Source organism: Spermophilus citellus, assembly GCF_964194105.1.
Source record: "Spermophilus citellus genome assembly, chromosome: 7".
In the NCBI taxonomy this organism is placed as follows: Eukaryota; Metazoa; Chordata; class Mammalia; order Rodentia; family Sciuridae; genus Spermophilus; species Spermophilus citellus.
The window spans coordinates 31,608,474-31,626,474 of record NC_138188.1 but is presented as its reverse complement, the minus strand read 5'-3'; the positions used below and the strand labels follow the sequence as shown (position 1 = coordinate 31,626,474).

Genomic DNA, 18,001 nt, shown 5'->3' with positions numbered 1-18,001 from the left:
AAGACAGTGCAAATCAAAAGCATTGCAAAGCATTTGCTCTGGGGATCTTTACACCGAAAAGTTTAAGGAGATAGAAATAAACTCCTACCTAATGATGCTCAGAGGACACAGAGAATAAGCTGGGATCTACCCCTTAGGAGAACCCTAGGAGCTGGTCAGTGACTCAGTGAGACTGCTAACACCTTCAGAGACCTAGGACTACCCACACTTGTCCAAAACCCCTGTGGCAAAGATTGCTAGCTCTCTATCCAATGTTCATTTCCCTTTGTTTCTTAGTAACAAATATCTAGTCTTATTTGATATAGGAACACACCCAATGATTGATTATATTTCTCTTTTAAAGCTAGGAGTGGTGATGTACTCAAGTTCTGAGCAATGGGGAGTTAGCGGAAGTAATCAACTAGGCATCCTAAAAGGCTTCTTTCCAACAGCATCTGGCTCTAACTCCTTGGTGCTTGGGGCTGCCTGGATCATGAATGTGATGGATCATAGGGTGGCCTTGAACATGGAAGCCTCGTCCTGGGAATAATGGAACAGAAAGAAGGAAGGAGCCCTCCTGACCATGCCTACCATGGTCTGCACTCCTCTGGTCCCCTTCAGGAGGGATAAAAGTAAACATAGATTCACTGAAGCCATGATGTATGACTGAAATGCACCATCCTGGCCCAGCTCCCCAGCCCTTCAGCTCTCCTAGTCCTTTCTGATATTTCCTTAAAGTTTACTTTTACCAAATTTTACTTCCATAGAACCAGGGCCCACAGCATCTTGGACTGCATCCCTCTTCCCCAGGACCCTTCTTTCCAGTGTGTCCCTCTCTGGATTTGCTCACCAAATCTGCAGTGGTTGATTCGGCTATAGAGCAGGCCCATGGGAATGTTCCAGCCAGCTGTCCTGTCTACTGCAGTGTGGCAGGACTTCTTGCCCTTCAAAGAGTTCCAGGTGATATCAGCATCTGATTTCTTTACCACTGCCACAGCATAATATCCTATAAGAAAGACACCAAAAAGGATGTGTAGCCTCCAAAGTGTCTGCTTCCAATTAAAGCCACCATCTCCCTATGGTGGCAAAGATGGCCTGAATCGTTCAGAGTATCTTGAAAGGATCTCTGCAATAACTGACTGTGGTGAAGGACAAGGCATTCTGTAGGGAAAAGCTGAATCTGAACTTCAAAAACAAAATACTATGATAACCACACCCCATTATTAAGTAGAGTTTTTATGTTTTTAGGTATCAGTTAAAAAATAAACACAAACCCTCAAATACTAAGAATACATTATTATTAAAGCAATAGCTAGTATACAACCCTTTCCTAAATGCACGAAGTCATTGAAGTGAAAAAACAGCAGTTCACCCTCCAATGTACTATATCAGAGGAGTGGAAACTGAACAGCTAATGTAATGCCCAACATTTCACAAATTAACACTCATTGGGAGAATGTAATAAAAGACCAGTAATTAAAACATAATATTTACTATCCACAGGATAAGAATGGCTCTTTCCAGATCTGCTAAAGAGCTTGACTCCTTGAGTGATGGGAGGGACTAGGAGGTTGTACTCAGCAGAAGGGACAAGGACAGACTCACATATGGACAGCCATCTGGAATATGACCTTCAGGGACCTGAGCACAAGGCCCAGTACTCACTTTGGTATAAGATTTTCTAACTTGTGCCTGCCCCATCTTTCTTGATTCACCTCTAGCCAGAGCCCCGGCAAGAGCCAGGTTGGCCTGGGTTCCTGGGGCCAGGTAATTTCCTGTTCCTGCATACCTATCTTTGTAAGACTCTCAGCCCTTTAAGGAGCACATAAGCAAGGTTCCTTGGATAGTTCTCTTATCTAAAAATGTGCAGGTCTCATGTAATTCAAGATGGTGGGAAGCTGTGGGATTTGCTTTTTAGATATATGTCCTAAACAATCTGTAAGCTCTCTGAGCCCCAGGGTCCTCTGTGCATCCTTAGAAGATGCCTGCCTTATACGATTAAATGAGAAATCCTGTGTACAAGTCATGGCAAGTGTAAAGAAATAACCAGCATTATTAATTACTACCTTCCATAACACTTCTGCATTCTAAAAATTTATCTCTTCCATTGCCTTATCTACTTGTGATTTAAATTTCAAACTTACCAACCCCTTCCCCCAAACAGGGGAATTTACCTTATAATCCCCAAGGGTACCAATTCCAACTCACCTTCCTCCGGTGATTTACAATTGGCGCTTTCTGCAGGAAATAAAATGAAGAAGGCATTAAGCACATATAGATTAGAAAATCATGCCTTTCTCATGCAGCAACTATGAACAAAAAAGAGTCAGCTAAATCTATACATGTCACCAAATCCCCAGCAAGTTCATTCAGCTGTTGGCCTCCAAAATCTATCCACAAACTGTGAATCTCACATTTCCTGCTCTGTCTGAACAGAGACCGCAAAGGGGTGCCTGCTGACTATATTTAAATCCCTGCAACCAGGCAGCAGTAAGAAGCATGAGTTCTGGAAACTGAAAGACCTGCCAAGAATCCCACCTGCTCTGTGCAGTCAGGTCACTTTTAGCAGAAACTTCACAGCATAGAGCTTCCATAGAGCTGGAGGGTATGATAGCTGTCATCTTTTCAGATGACTGTGGGGATCCTATGTGAGGGAATCCAACAACTTGGAAGTAGAAGGCACTCGGGAGAGGAGAGCTTTAAGATAGCCATGATGTGAATCAGTCTATGCCTTTTTTCATCTTTCCTCTCCATGGTCCAGGAGGAATAAAACCACATCAATGTTTATTGCAGCACAATTCACAATAGCTAAACTGTGGAGCCAACCTCAATGCCCTTCAGTGGATGAATGGATAAAAAAAAATGTGGCATATATACACAATGGAATTTTACTCAGCAATAAAAGAGAATAAAATCATGGCATTTGCAGGTAAATGAATGGCATTGGAGAAGATAATGCTAAATGAAGTTAGCCAATCCCCCAAAAAACAAACGTCAAAAGTTTTCTCTGATATAAGGAGGCTGACTCATAATGGGATAGGGAGGGGGAACATGGGAGAAATAGATGAATTCTAGATAGGGAAAAGGGGATGGAAGGAAAGGAGGAGACAGGGGATTAGCAAGGATGGTGGAATGTGATAGACATCATTATCCAAAGTACATTTATGAAGGCACGAAATGGGTGTCGACCTACTTTATATACAACCAGAGATATGAAAAATTGTGCTGTATATGTGTAATAAGAATTATAATGCATTCCACTGTTGTGTATTTAAAAAAAATTAAAATGAATTAAATAAAAATAAATAATAAAAAGTTAATGGTAGACAAGAACATCGGGAAAAAAAATAAAGTGCTTTGAAGAAATGAAAGACAAAACAAACAAACAAACAAAAAACAGCACTCTGTACTTACCATAGTTCTCCGCCACGACAGGCATCAGACCACACTGGCCTGCAATGTAGACATAGCCTCCATCCAAGCTCATGGCATCTGCTTCTCCATTCTGCAAAGACACAATAAATCACAACAGATGAAAAGATGCCATTTTCTGTGCCACCTGCCCTTCTAGCTGTTTCCTTGAAGGGCTTTCCCAGCACAGCTGTGAATGCCAGAGAAACATCAGGTACTGGTACTGAACCCCAAATGGATCAGTCAGGCAGGCCCAACATAGAAAATAAAATGTACGCTCATGTTCACCCAACCAGTATAAGCATCATGAACTGATGATCAAGGCCACATGTCTCACTGAGTTTATTCAAGAACAAAGACCCATATTCAATCCTCCTGTCTTCTCATAGGACTCACTGTCCCCAAGATGTTCTGACAACACCTTTTTGACCCTAAGAGATGGAGGGGTGCAGTCGGGGATGTGTCTGTGGAACAAAGCACCTCTGGATGGAGCTCTAACTTTTCATTTTAGTCACATTGACAGGGTGCTATTTCAGTGCTGAGTGCACAATAGATGTTTGATGAGTGAGTCAAATATTTGCAAATAATCTAGTACTCAGAGCTAATAAGTCCCAAATTTCAGAGATGCTTGGACTTAATAAAATTTGCAAGATTCCCACGTGGAAGCTAGAAAGAGGGGAAAAAAGTGGGGGGAGGGGATGGATCTCATAAAAATAGAACTGAGAGCAGTGGAGTACAGGGAAGAGTGAGGGGAGAGAAAGAAGAAGTACTGGGGAAGGAAATTGACTAAATTATATGCATGTACCTACATATCACAATGAATCCCACTATTATGTACAATCATAATGCACCAATAAAAAATTTTTAGAAGATTTACAACACTTTCCTTGGAATATTCCCCTGGCTAAATACTTCATAGCAATATACCATAAAGAAATAATCAGATATGTGGACAATTATTTGGGCAAAATGTATAAGTGAGAAAAATAACAAATGTGATTTATAAAGCAAAAAGAAGAACCAAACTATGCTCAGTGACAAGAAATGGCTAAATAAATGGCAGCCTATCCATACTATAGAATAGTTATCAACATGAAAATATCATGTTTTTTCTTTAAAAGACAACTATGGGCATATTTGTTTCTCTCAATGCAGACAAGAATCATTATACAGCAAAAAAAAAAAAAACCTTCTCAACAATGATTTGATTCATAAGCATTTGAAATTTACATAATTTTAAATTAATATATAAATACTGTAAGTAACCAGCTCATGTTTTTTTTAATCTTCCTCTACACATCTAAACTTTAAAACATGACCAACATATATAGTGTTTGAAAACTTGAAGTTTTGAAATACTGCTTTCCCAATACATCTCAGAAACATCCTTATTCTAACTATAGGTGGCATATTGTACGAGGGGAAAAAGAAAGAAGAGATATACCAAAAAATGCCCTCTTAATATCTACTGCCTATCCTTTGGGTTAAAAATGGTGATGTCTCTAGCAATAATGGATTAGGTTGAAGGTGAAGAGTGGAGTGTACCTCGAAGGCTAAGACTAGAGTTGCAAGTATTTTCCCATTTGATCCGAGCTCAATGTAGCAAATAGTGCTGAAGGAGCAGAGTTCTTTCCTTCCATACATTTGCTCACTTTCTTCCTTTTAAGCTCTTTGCATTTCAGCTTGAAGGCTCTGTCACCAGAACAGTTTCAGAGCTCACAAATCAGGGCTCATATTAATTTTTAACACATTTTAAACTTTTCCAGATTTGCTGAAATAGCAGCTTCGGAGAGTACCTGTATCTCATTGTCTTTTTGGCAACTGTGAGTTCTTCCCAAGTCCCTTTAAGTCCTTTCTCTTGAGGTAGTCCTGTTAGTTCCTCCTTTGGATTTGGCACCAGAAATCCACCGACAGAGAATGATCTCTGTTTGCACATGCACAAATGTCATCTATTAGTGGGAGTGTTAGAGCTGCTTCTACTTTACCAAGAGAAACATATTCTCCTGCCTGTAGTTTTTTTTTTTAAAGTCCTTTTCATGATCAATGGTCTTTCAACAACTGTCAAATTCTCCAAGATCTCTAGTACAGAGCCACTTCTGTCCGTGTTCATCTTCAGAAATATCTGCTTTTGTTTTTGCTCCATTTTTGAAAAAAAAAAATCTCATTGTCACATGTTGGCCACCAATAAGAATTTCACCTCTGGGGTGTGGTTTACCACTATTAAGGTGTCCACCTTCCTTCCAGTTCTTTACTTTCATTTCACAGCAAACTCATGGGACTCGCACTTCTCCCGATATTGTAAGCCCACCACCCTTGTCCAAGTGATCCAGCGAGTCCATGGCCTTGACCAGCAGGAGAGCAAAACCAGACAGCATGAATCTGCATGGCTGCAGAAAGTGGAGCACCTCCACACAAAAGAAGCCTATTTCCACCTAGTGAGCACTGAGATGTCCAGAAAACAAAGCTTACACAGTGGAGTGCTGTGCCCTTTTGAAGTCTGTTCCATTTTATACTCGTAGGCCATAATAAACAGATCATATTGAAAAGTAATCATTTCATCCACTTTCTTCATGATATTTTTGTAGGTCTGAGCTATGATTTCTAGAACGGCTGCCATCAGTGTTGCTTTCAACCTAGATATAGCCCCTTTTCCTCCACTCTCTCTCTCTCTCTCTCTTTTTTTTTTTTTGGTAGTGGGGTGTACCAGGGATTGAACTCAACCACTGAGCCACATCCCCAGCCCTATTTTGGATTTTATTTAGAAACAGGGTCTCACTGAGTTGCTTAGCACCTCACTTTTGCTGAGGCTGACTTTGAACTCACGATCCTCCTGCCTCAGCCTCCCAAGCCACTGGGATTATAGGCATGCACCACCACGCCTGGTTTCCTCTCTTTATTTGTAAAGATGGATTCACTAAAAGTCTGGAGGAATTGCCAATTAGACATCCATAAGAAAGACAGACAAGCTCAATATTAATTCTAGAATGCGGAACAGGCAAATATCCAAGGAAAACATCTTCTCATGGCCGTAGAATTTGTTCCATCATTCTGATTATAACAGTAACATTACGATGGGAGATCATGGATCCCTTATTAAAGAAGCCTGTGCACTCACTTATGTGCACAGTTACTGCAATGTCTAAAGAATCTGGTTCCCTGTGAAATCTGTTTTCCATGCTCACCTTCACTTTCTCCTGCAGTCATGACATGCATGGTAACATTTTCGTAAAACTTGGCCAGCGCAGTGGTTTCCCATCAACAGTGATGATGTGTCACAGTTGTGGGACCTAATAAACTATGTCCTTCAATTTTGTTTGCAAGAGTTCTTACTAGCACTGATGTTGGTCACTTCTGTTTCATCTAATCCATGAACAAATCCTGGACCTCTTAAGGTAGCATATCATGTAATAAGCTGATTGTTACCCAGGAAATACACTTGTGCAGCTATCAGCCACTGAGCTCTCTAAGCAAATATGCTGATTTTGGTCCTTGCTTTCCGTCCCAACATCTGTAAATTATCTCCAAAAGTAAAGGCTCATGATGACATTTTAGGAAAGCACAAATTATAGTGTCCAAGAATAACTCTTAAAAAATGTTTCTATTTGGTTGAATTTTGTCTTCCTTATTTAAGATTTCATGTATTCCCAAGAGTCTTGCATTACTTAAATTTGTTTTTGCATACATGAATTTATTTTGCAGCTAGTGCATCGATCCAACATGTAATACTGAAGACAAATTATCCAAGCTGTTAACAGATCGGTAGATAGACTCAGGTTTTGAGATGGTTGGCTTTGCTTTAATTTGGTTTGATTTTTCTTGTCTTGAATCAGACAATAAATAAATAAATAAAATGGAATATATGTTAAAATAGTATAAAGCAATATTTTAAGATATATGAAATGTAAAAGAATGAGGTTGATAGTCTGGTTTTCATTTCATAATTTCACATAAAATTATGTGGTTATTCATAAGTGCTCAAAAGTAGAATTGACAGATTTCAGCAAGAATTAGTGATGATGGAAAGAAGTCCTAGTGCCTTTAAGGTATGCACCTTACCGATTCATTATAAAAGATCTAACTCAAGAACAGCAAAAGGAAGCGATGCACAGGGCAAAGAACTGGGGGGTGGAGGGGATTCAGAAGCTTGGAGCTCTCTTGCCCTCACCAAACATGCCACCCTGCTAGCACCTCGATGTATGCATCAACACAGAGGCTCCAAATCACATTTTTTAAAGAATGATTGATAATATGGGAAAAGCTACTTAGATGTCATAGGGTGAGTAAAAGATTGTAAGCAACCTATATGATATGATCCCAATTCAATAATTTTCTCTGAGTTACATGATGATAAGTACTTTTGATTTTCTTCATTATATCATTCAGGATTTTCCAAAATTCTCTAGAAGCAAACATGGAATACTCTTGTAATCAATGAAGCAACTTGTATCTGCCTACAAAATCAATACAGAATCCTACCGCACTCATCGTGGCAGCCCATAGGTCCCCAGACACCCACACTATCAGCAGGACATGGCTTAGCTTGCCTGAGTCCTACAGGCATCCTTCAGATCCACAAACTAAGGTTCTGAACCTTCTGGGGCTGCCATGCTCATACAGTCAGTGCAAGGATCCTGGAAACCAGGGTTTCCTCATCCCTCCCAGCTCAGCCTTAGTAGTGCCCAGCAGGTAGCAACAGCAGGGAGGCTGCCCTAGGGAGGGGAGAGTGACATACCATGATCTTGGTAATGCAATCCTCAGTGGACTCTGCCGATTCACAAGCTATTTTCCCGTTACTGTTAATGCTCCACTCATCGCACTTGAGCCTCTCGTGATGGCTAAGTGCACACCACTTCACGGTCTTGCATTCATCCACTGGGCTTTCTGGGCCTGTGGCACAAGAAAAAGAACCAGAATTCAGAAGAGAGAGGCCCCCTGCTGTTGCCTGGTGTCTATTGAAGCAGCAGGAGCACACGGTCAGTGCAATTAAAAAAAAAAAATGGACAACTTTTTATCTTTCAGACTCGGTCCCCAAGTCACTTCCTCAGGGGCCTCACCTCCACCCCCAGGCCAGGGCCTATTTTGACTTATTTTGCATTCTTTTTAGGACCACAGTAATTTCTTATTATTGCACTCCCCTCCTAAGCAGATCTTTCATTTGTAATTGATCATTCAATTATGGGACTACTCATCCAACATTTGTCTTCTCCCTGGTCTGAAACTTCTAGGGCAGCAGAATCTAATATATGTTTGTATGTCCAGCACTTAGCAGAGCCCATGGCTATATATTCGATGCATGTCCATTGAGTGAATGAATGATCACTCAAAACCACAGTGACCCAATGAGATTCTGGACCGGGATCCACCTTTCTAGAACTCCAACTTTATTATGGCACAAGTTGGCCATAGTACTGGCTGGAGATGTGGAATCTGTAGAAACTTCATTTTTATTTTACTTATTTTGTGCCTATTCACAAAATGAATAGGGCAATTCTGATTTATGCAAGGGAAATAATATTAGTGCCAACCCAAGTCATTTACATTATGAATTTCTTTTAAAGCCTTTGATGATGTCCGGTCCATCATGGCCAAGGCCATTTAGCTCACAGGAAGGGCAGAAGAAAGAAACACCAGGAGAGGCTTTGGTCCCTGGAAAGATTCTATCCCTAACCCTTGCCCTTGCCAAATTTCTCAAGCTGGTCCTTCCTGAGTACTTACATATGCCTTCCCGTAGATTCCGGATGGCAGTAACATACTTATAGCCCAGGTACAGTCTAAAGTCCATCTTAGGGGGCACCCTAAGGAAACCCAGGGCAGAGTCCTTAAACAGCAGGTTCTTCCCATGAGGAGAGCCGAACAGCTGGAAGTCGCCAGATTTGCCTTTGCCGAAATGTTCCTGTTCACAGTAAAATGAATAGTGAATGGCCACAGGGAGAAAGAGAAGCCAAAAAAATGGAATCAAAGAGGAGACAAAAAAAAAAAAAACACCTCAGAAATAAAATTTTAAAAAAAAGAGAGAGAAACTTCAAGATGTCAGGAGCGAGGACAGTCAGGAGTGCTGTTGCCCACCTAGCATCATCTCCGCTCACTGCCTTCTTAGGACCACGCCACATTGTTTCCCTGAGTGGGTTTCAGGCCTGTCTCCCTGAATGGTTGAGAGAGGCTCATTGAGAACAAGAAATGCATCTCATCCAAAGGCTGGCAGGGTATAAACCCTCCATGGGCAGATGCGAGGGCTGAAGGAGAGGAGGTTGGCTTGACCTTGAACACCACCTCTCCAGAGGGGTAAAATGAGCAGTGCAAGCAGCTTCCATTGAGTGAATGAATGATCACACAAAACCTCAGTGACCCAAGGAAAATTCTGGACCGGGATTCACCTTTCTAGAACTCCAACTTCATTATGGCCCATGTTGGCCAAAGTACTGGCTGGAGATGTGGAATCAGGGAATCAGACATTGGGAGAGAGGTTGTTTACAGAAGGAGGGTCATGAGAGTCTTCATGGAGGTGTTGGTGTTTGCCTTGAAGGCCTGGTTTAGAGGGAAGGGAATGAACTAGAACAACAGGACCCTCTTCAGAGGTCACCAGTCAAAAAGGCAAAGGGTGGTGGATGGTAATACCAAAGGAGGTTCCCTGCTGCCGTGTGAGGAGTCCCAATTCAGGGGCTTCTTGAGAAGCTGATTATGTGTGGCAGGGTTCCTACTGTGTCCTGGCACATAGTGACCAGAAGGTGAGAAGAAAAATTTCCCAAATCCAAGCAGAGAGCTCTAAGCAGGGGAGAGGATGGTGGGTGGGGATACCTGAGCCTGGTTGAGAAGCTCCCAGATCAGATCTTCCTTGCCATCCACGGTTCGAGCCACGACAGCATGAGAAGGAACCCGGGCCAAGTAGCAACTCTCATATTCATCCACAGGCTTCCGGGTGTTGTCTGTGCAAAGCAGTTCATACTGGTCCCTGTCAGCCTTCTGTTCCAGGTTCTCTGGGGAGGGAAAGTCCAGATGAGCCAACTGCTGGTAGAACTAGGGTGCCCCCTACTCTCCCCTGCAATCCTGTTGATAACAGAAAGTGGGAGCTGAGAGGCTTTGAGTGAACCCCGAGGACCATGGAACATGCAGGAAAATGACTGCGCAGCCAGATGAAGGCCTGCAGACTTCTGATATTCATGCAGCAAAACTGTCCCACATCCTATGCATCTGATCTCATCAGGATGACTGACAGGTCAAGGTCAGCCAGACTAGCTCCCAATCCTTAGATACAGGTATACTGCCCCAGAGGCAGATTAACTTGTGTAAAGAGGCTGTATAATGCAAAAGGGCCCAAGAATCCAGATGGGGAACCCAAAAGTACCGACCTCTGCACAGGAAGAAACCCAAGCAATGATAGAAAAGAAACACTGTATGCCCCTGTCTACCTAGTGAGCATGGAAAATCAGGCAAGGAAGAAGAACTCTCACTCCTTAGAGAGGAACTTCCAGATTCTTCTTCCATCACTTACCAAATATGGTCAAGTGTTTGACAAAGGCCACCTCCCCAGCATCGTCTTTCAGACACCTGTGTGAAAGAAACACATTAGAACACTCTTACAAAACACTCTTGGGCACCAGGAGGGTCTGATCCCACTGTCCAGCCCTCAAATGGAAACAGAGTCTTGGAGAAGCCTCTGAGGCAGCACCATGGGGTGCTGATATTCAGGATACCCATGGGATGGGAGGGGTGATTGATTCTCATGAGATGAAAGGTCCTTTACCTTATGTTGTCCAAAAGCAACAAGAACAAATTGAAGGTATTTTAATGTAAAAAAATATTCTTTGAGTCCTGGTATGTCTACCTTCTCTTAAGGGTAGAAAAGTGCCCTTGGTTTATGATAAAACTTTAGGATATAGCCAAGGCAAAATCAGGGAGCAAGAAACCAGCCACATGGGCTTCTAGATAGGGGAATTAAGGGGAGGTAGGGGAGGTAGGTGCTTGGAGCCTGTTATACTGGTGCATGGTGAGTCACTGTAAGGTGGTCACTGTATGGTGAGCCTGCCTGCCTGTCACTAGGGACGTGCCTGTCCCTTCAGACTCTGCTCAGTCCAGCAAGAGGAGACATTAGCCAGGCTTCAGGGCTGTGAGGAGAAAGAAAGGAACCTCAAAGAGGGGATTGATCATCAGGGAAAGGGGCTGTCCTGGCCTCTGGAATCCCAGAGGTACCACCATCTCACTGGGAGCAGTTGGGACTTCCTAATAGGCAATCAGGGCTCTACTTGGGGCTAGCAAAGAACTCTGAGGACATTTGGCACTTTGGCCAGCAGGGGGCAGTGGTCAGTCTTACTCACTTGAAGGCGCCCGAGTAACCGAAGTATGGTTGAGCAGAGGAGCAGCCACACCCTGGACACAGCTGGCACAGTTGAGGGAAGGCTACTCCATCTGCACAGGGGACGCAGCTGCCCGAGAAGAAACTGGCCACTGCTGCTCAACACAGAGAAATGGACCACAAGGCATAAGCGAGGCTGGCCAAAGCCAATGACGTCTCCCAGCCCCGACTCATCAGAAAACAGGGTGAAGGGGGTTAAAATAAAACCAACCATCCCAGTCCCAGCTCAGACTTACTTGTGTTAACTTGTCAGTATCCAGGGTTTTCAAACAGGAAACAAGTGAACCCCTGTCCTGCAACCACCCAACCAAGGAAACAGGCCTGGGCCCCTTCCCTGCCCTGTGAGAGGCTGGATCAGTTTCCAGAGGTTCCTCTGGGACCCATACACTAGAAATGGGAGGACTTCCCAGAGGGGTGCCGGCCAACCTCATGGCCAGCAGACAGTCACCAGAGCAGCCTCCAGCAGAACGGGGCACACATCATCCCAGACAGAAACTCTAGGGAAGTAAACAAGAGGGCCCAGCCCTGCGGTCCAGGCTAAACCCCTTGAGGACCCTGATGCTCTCTTTCTTCCCCTTCTCAGAAAAGCCTCTGCTGAAATGTTGGGAGCTCAGAGCAGAAAAGGCTTAGCCGCCACTTCCCAAGGGCAGCTGGTGCAACAGACCTGCCAGATTCAAGGTGGTTCACCTCCCCTTCCAACATGGAGTTCAGCCCACATGTTCAGCTGATCATAACTGTGTGACCCCTGCGTGGCCTAGGTAGGTATATCCAGGGTAGAGAGGCCAGCTTACCTTTCTCAAGAGGCTTCCGGGGCTCAGGTAAGTTACAGTAAAGCAAGCCTATGGGGATGTTCCACCCAGCAGACCTGCCCAGGCCTGTGTGGCAGGACTTCTTGCCTCGGAGCTGGTTCAGCTGGAAGCCACTGCCCTTCTTCACCACGGCAACAGCATAATAGAAGGTTTGTGGATCTGCAAAGGGATGGCATGAGTGGAAGACCCTTAACCCGGCACAGAAAAACACTGCACCTGTCCCCCAGGCTCTTGAGGAGAGAAGGGGAATCCAGAGGTTGTCTATATTGAGTTGGGTGGCAATGAAGAGGATATCAGGGAAAGCTTCCTGGGCTTTCAGGAGAAAGAAAAGACAGAAGGTGTGTTTGTAATCACTCCAGGCAAACACAGGGGCCAAAGTGTCCCAAGTGTTCTACCTACCCTGGCCCTACAGTTTTTTTGCCTACATCTACCCATCCAAGGCTACCAGGGAACTGAAGCTGTGGGTACAAAGAATCCCATTCCCCACCTCTCTCAAGGTATTTCCTGTCCCTGGCACTGGCATGGACTGTCAAGTTGGTCTCAAAACACACTTTCTGAGCTGTTAAGATCCCAGGGCATGTTCCAGAGTGGGCTCTCCCACACACATGGCACCGGTGGTTCCAGAGGACCTCCAGGGACCTTAGACATAGCACCAGCCCCCAATGATCCTCAGGCCAAGCTGCACCCAGCCTTCTGTTTCTCCAGTGAGCACATGATTGGCCCAGTGGGTCAAGATCAAGTACACCAGCCCCCAACCTGTCCAAAGCCCACAGAGGGTGTGCTCTGTGCTTGTGGTGACCGACAGGGCTCTTCTTCCCCAAAGACGAACAGTTATTAGGGTTTAATATCCAATGCCTGCCTGTGAAATACAAGACTCATTATCTACCAGAAGGTGAGGGCCACTCACTCCCTCCTGTAAGAAGGACTTACTCTCTGGTGTCCCGTAGAATTCTGCTGCCACAGGCTTCAGGTTGTTGGGAGTCAGGCCTGCCTCGTACACCAAACCCGCATCTAGGGTCACAGCATCTGCTTCATTTGCCTGCAAGAGAACAGGCCAGACCTTGAGGATGAAGCCCTCACTTCCAAGGAAGGCCCGCCTAAACCCAGCCAATAGGGAGTGACTAGTGGGGCTCCACAGGCCTAGAGCCAGAAGAACTCTCAACTTGGCCAGACCACACACAACACTGCTAGCTTTGGTGGACTCCATCACCCTCAAACGAGCACTTGGCCACCGTATTCCTTTTCCTGCATAGAGGAAGGAATGGGTTATTTTCCTCTTTTCCCTGGTGAAGTGTCCAACTCCTGGCTAAAAATCCTATGTGGTTGTACCCTGGGCAATTGCAAAGGGTTGACCTGGCAGGTCTGGTGGGAGAAATCTTCCCTCTCCATCCCAGACCTGGGCACAGTCATTGCACTGAAGTCTCTGAAGGGAACGATAAAAAAGAGCTCAGGACCCTATGGATGGCCGTGCTCCCTTCCCAGAGACCCCTATGTCTTGAGACTTCCATGAGGTCTTTCTCAGGTGCCTTAGTGGGGACCTTCCTCTAGGCAGGGATGGAGACCTCGAAGACACTTGTCTCCCCGCCCTTCCCCCCCGACTCAGGGCTCAATAATTTTCCTTCCTGTCCTGGGCCCATAAAGCTGCAGGAAGCTTTCATCCAGGGTTTGAGCACTATCTTTGGATTTAGCTGCATGGTTAAACTAAGTGATCATCATACTCCCGTTTTTGCTTATTTTGGGGATGGCTGTCTACTCTGACACCTAGAAGCTTTCCTGTCCATCTCAGCTCCATTTTACAAGTAAGAAAACAGGGGCTCATAAAGGTTAAGTCACTTTCCCAGGCCCCACAGACAGTAAGTCAAGCGGCTGAGATTTGCGTTCAGGCAGCTTGGATTTGTTTTTTATCACTTCACTACTTCTTCAGGGATTTTGATTGTTTACCTTGTGCTTCTATGAATCCTCATCTTTAAATCAATAAGTCACTTGAAATTTTATAGCTGCCTTCCTACTACATCTACAGTTTCTTTTTTCTTGAATTCTTACAGTAAGCCAAACCATGTTTTATATACCCTTAAAACATATTTTCACTCCTTTTTTCTGCTTCAGATATTTTTAATCAAAATGATTTTTCCAGAAGCACTTGCTAGTTCTCTATAAACGGTTCTTATTGATTAAATTATAAGGCCAAAACTACATAGCTCCTTGATCTTTGCCATGTTACAGGTAAGTAATAAAAACAAGTATTTCTAAGTGAAATAAAAACTGCCATAAGCCAAACTCTTTTTTCTGGTTGAAAAATTTTTTTTAAATATATATATTTTTAGTTGTAGATGGACACAATACATTTATTTATTTGTTTGTTTGTTTATTTATTTATTTATTTAATGTGGTGCTGAGGATTGAACCCAGTGCCTCACACATGCAAGGTAAGCACTCTGCTACTGAGCCACAGTCTCTGTTGGATTTTTTCATTGTTTTATTATAATAAAATGTATGTAACATAAAATTCACCATTTCAACCCTTTTAAGTGTACATTTACATTGTTGTTTATCACCCCTACTTTTTTATCTTCTCAGACCGACTCTGTGCCTATGAAATAGTTTCTTCCCATCTCCCCGCTCCACACACCCCCCACCTTAGGCTCTGGTAACTATTATCCCACTTCCTGTCTTTATGAGTTTGACTGTTGTAGGCACCTCACGAAAATGGAATCACGCAGCATTTGTTCTTTTGTATTTGGCTTACTTTCCTGTTCATCTATGCTGCAGCATGTATCAGAATCTCATACATTTTTAAGGCTGAAAACAACTCATTGTGTGTGTGTGTGTGTGTGTGTGTGTGTGTGTGTGTATACACACTTGCTCACACACATTTTGATTATCTGTCCGCTCACCTATGGGCAGTTGCGTTGTAAAAACATATCTGTGTGCATGGGTGCATGTATGCATGCACATATATGTTCATGGTGCTGTGGTCCCCACCAAACCCTAGGCCTCATAGGCAAGCTTTCTATCACTGAGCTATACACCCAACCGGATAAAAGCATATCTTTAATATGACAAAACACATAAAAAATTTTTAGATTGTCAATACATCTCTTTTCAGTGTCATAAACAGTTAGGAGACACAATGGACCCTTGTGTTCCACACAACTACACTCCAGATATAAAGTTCTTTGTGGCTATTTAAACCTGTTGGCACCTTCCCCACCCCACCCCACCCCTCAGGCCACTGACTCAAAGTGAATAGCAAATAAGAGCTTTGCCCAGTGCAGTGGGGGTTGGAGAGTGGTCAGGGACCTGGACTTTCTTGGCCAGGACACCAAAACCTTGGACAGGAGTCACTGGAGCCTCAAAGGCCTTAGAAGTCAGGAAGCCCAGACCTAAAAGAGGAGCCCCAACACAAGAGCAGCAGCGATTCCCAGGGGCAACCCGGACAAGTAAGAGGTCAAGCCTGACCTCACAGTTCAGATGACCAAACCCAGAAGAAGGTGAGCCACAGCGAGTGGGCTGGGGAGAAGCCAGGTGGCAGGGAGGCAAAGCCATCAAGAAGATACTGATATAGGAACAGGAAGGACACAACAGGCCAATTCTTTAAACCAGTGCTGATTTCCACCTGGCTGAATCTACCTATTCCACCGCTTCCCTTCCAGCCATCTCCACCCGCTTGCTTTGCTCAGAGAACTAGAGAACTTTCTGCACGTGACAAGCCCATCCAAAGCCCTGCACCAAAAGGCTTAACCATACTCCAGCATGGCTTCTAAAAGCATGAGGCCATGTCCCTAGGACAACCCCAGCCCTCTTAACATGCCTGAGAGAGTGCGACACTGCAGAAATGTTCACATTTCCTCTCACTAACACACCTGACCTCCCTTTCTAAGAGCAATCAGTGAAAAAGGCTTACAATTGTGAATCTGTTATGTCTTGTAACTCTGGAAGCATCTTTCAAGGACCTGAGAGCCATTCCTTTGAGATATAACCATCAGGAAGGATAGGGCATCTGTCTCCCTATCTCTGTGTGAGGGTAGAACCCTCAATGTCTGGTAGACACAGCCTGGTGTATTTTCCCTGCTTGCCTCTCAAAGAGACCATCCCTGACCACTCAGGCCAAAGCAGGTTTCTCTGTGAGTCCCTGTCAGAACACTCTCTTCTTTCCCTTCCTTGTCTGTACCACATTTTGAAATGAGTTGTTTACTCATGCATGTGTTTTCCCTCTCTCCTGACTAGGATGTGAGCTCCTCAAGGGTAGGGACCACGTGTGTTGAATTCCCCTCTGCAGCCCATGACCCCCGCACAAGATGTGACACACATTCATTCGCACAGGGGATATACTGAAGGAATGAAGAATATTTTTGTAGACCTCGAGAACAAAGGGATCAGCCTTCATCTGCAATCAGGATACTATTCTCCCTCCCTGTGTGCATCCCTCATTTTCTTCCCAAAGATGTATCAAGAACTTCCAGGGCTGGCCATGTAGCTCAGTGGTAGAACAACATGCTTAGCACTGCAAGGCCCTGCGTTCAATCCCCTGCGCCACCAAAGGACACCAGCTTCCAAATGAGGTTATATAATTATCATGATAGTACACTTTCTTATTTCTTCCTGGAATTCACAGACCTTTGTACCTCAAAAAGTCAACTTTCAGAGCATATTGGCTTTTGATTTTTTTAGATGAATATGTCTAAAGATGACCTCCCCAAATTCCATTTTTGAAGTGATTCAGCAATGTGTGTGCATTTCCAAAATATCTACTCTCTTGTAGCAGTGACTTACCGCGATGGCTTTGATACAATCCAGGTAGGACGTCTTCTTCACACAAGCCATGCGGAGACCATCGGCTGGAAGGACTTTCTTCATGTTGTCACGGAAAGCCACGCATTTGTTGGCCTCATGATCTGACACAGCGCACCATCTTACAGTTTTCTCGGGGACAGCCAGACATAGCCCTGGGGGTGAGAAGCCAGACCAATAAGGGACCCACTCCCTGTGCCAGGGGGAGACAGCATCATTCTCTGAAGGGCCTTGATGGTCACATGTCCTCGGTCCTGTCTTCATCTCACTCCTATCCATGAACACCTCAGAGAACAGGTTCCCCTGCTTTTTGAGTGGGACCCCAGTGGCTTCCCAGTTTTCTGCTGACCACTCTTTGCTGCTCAGAGGGATGCTGGCATTCAGTCCACCATCTCCCAGCTGCCTCCCTTCTTCTTGTCTCCTTCCCTCACCCCAGGTAGCAGCAAAACATACTCCTGGGTATGCACATAACATTTTTAGCCACCTCAACCCATTGGCTCAGTACAACTCTGGGAGGCCAGCAGGGGAGGAATTACCACCTTTTAGAAATGAGGGAGCTGGACTCAAAGAACAATGCCCTTTTTTTTTTTTTAGTTGTGCATAGACCTTTATTTTATTTATTTATATGTGGTGCTGAGAATTGAACCCAGTGCCTCACACA

General features: G+C 44.3%; 1 protein-coding gene across 1 annotated transcript in view; it reads right to left on the bottom strand.

The window, feature by feature from the left end:
- LOC308652829 (serotransferrin-like) overlaps positions 1–18,001 on the bottom strand; it is a 30,907-nt gene that overhangs the window by 11,095 nt on the left and 1,811 nt on the right. Inside the window, exons 2-12 of the mRNA XM_081300896.1 lie at positions 17,323–17,495; positions 13,480–13,588; positions 12,532–12,708; positions 11,703–11,835; positions 10,880–10,935; positions 10,186–10,364; positions 9,106–9,283; positions 8,123–8,277; positions 3,394–3,484; positions 2,188–2,217; positions 830–985 (exon numbers count right to left, since the gene is read on the bottom strand). Of these exons, the coding sequence (XP_081157022.1) occupies positions 830–985; positions 2,188–2,217; positions 3,394–3,484; positions 8,123–8,277; positions 9,106–9,283; positions 10,186–10,364; positions 10,880–10,935; positions 11,703–11,835; positions 12,532–12,708; positions 13,480–13,588; positions 17,323–17,495 (1,437 nt within the window). The remainder of the gene's footprint in view (positions 1–829; positions 986–2,187; positions 2,218–3,393; positions 3,485–8,122; positions 8,278–9,105; positions 9,284–10,185; positions 10,365–10,879; positions 10,936–11,702; positions 11,836–12,531; positions 12,709–13,479; positions 13,589–17,322; positions 17,496–18,001) is intronic.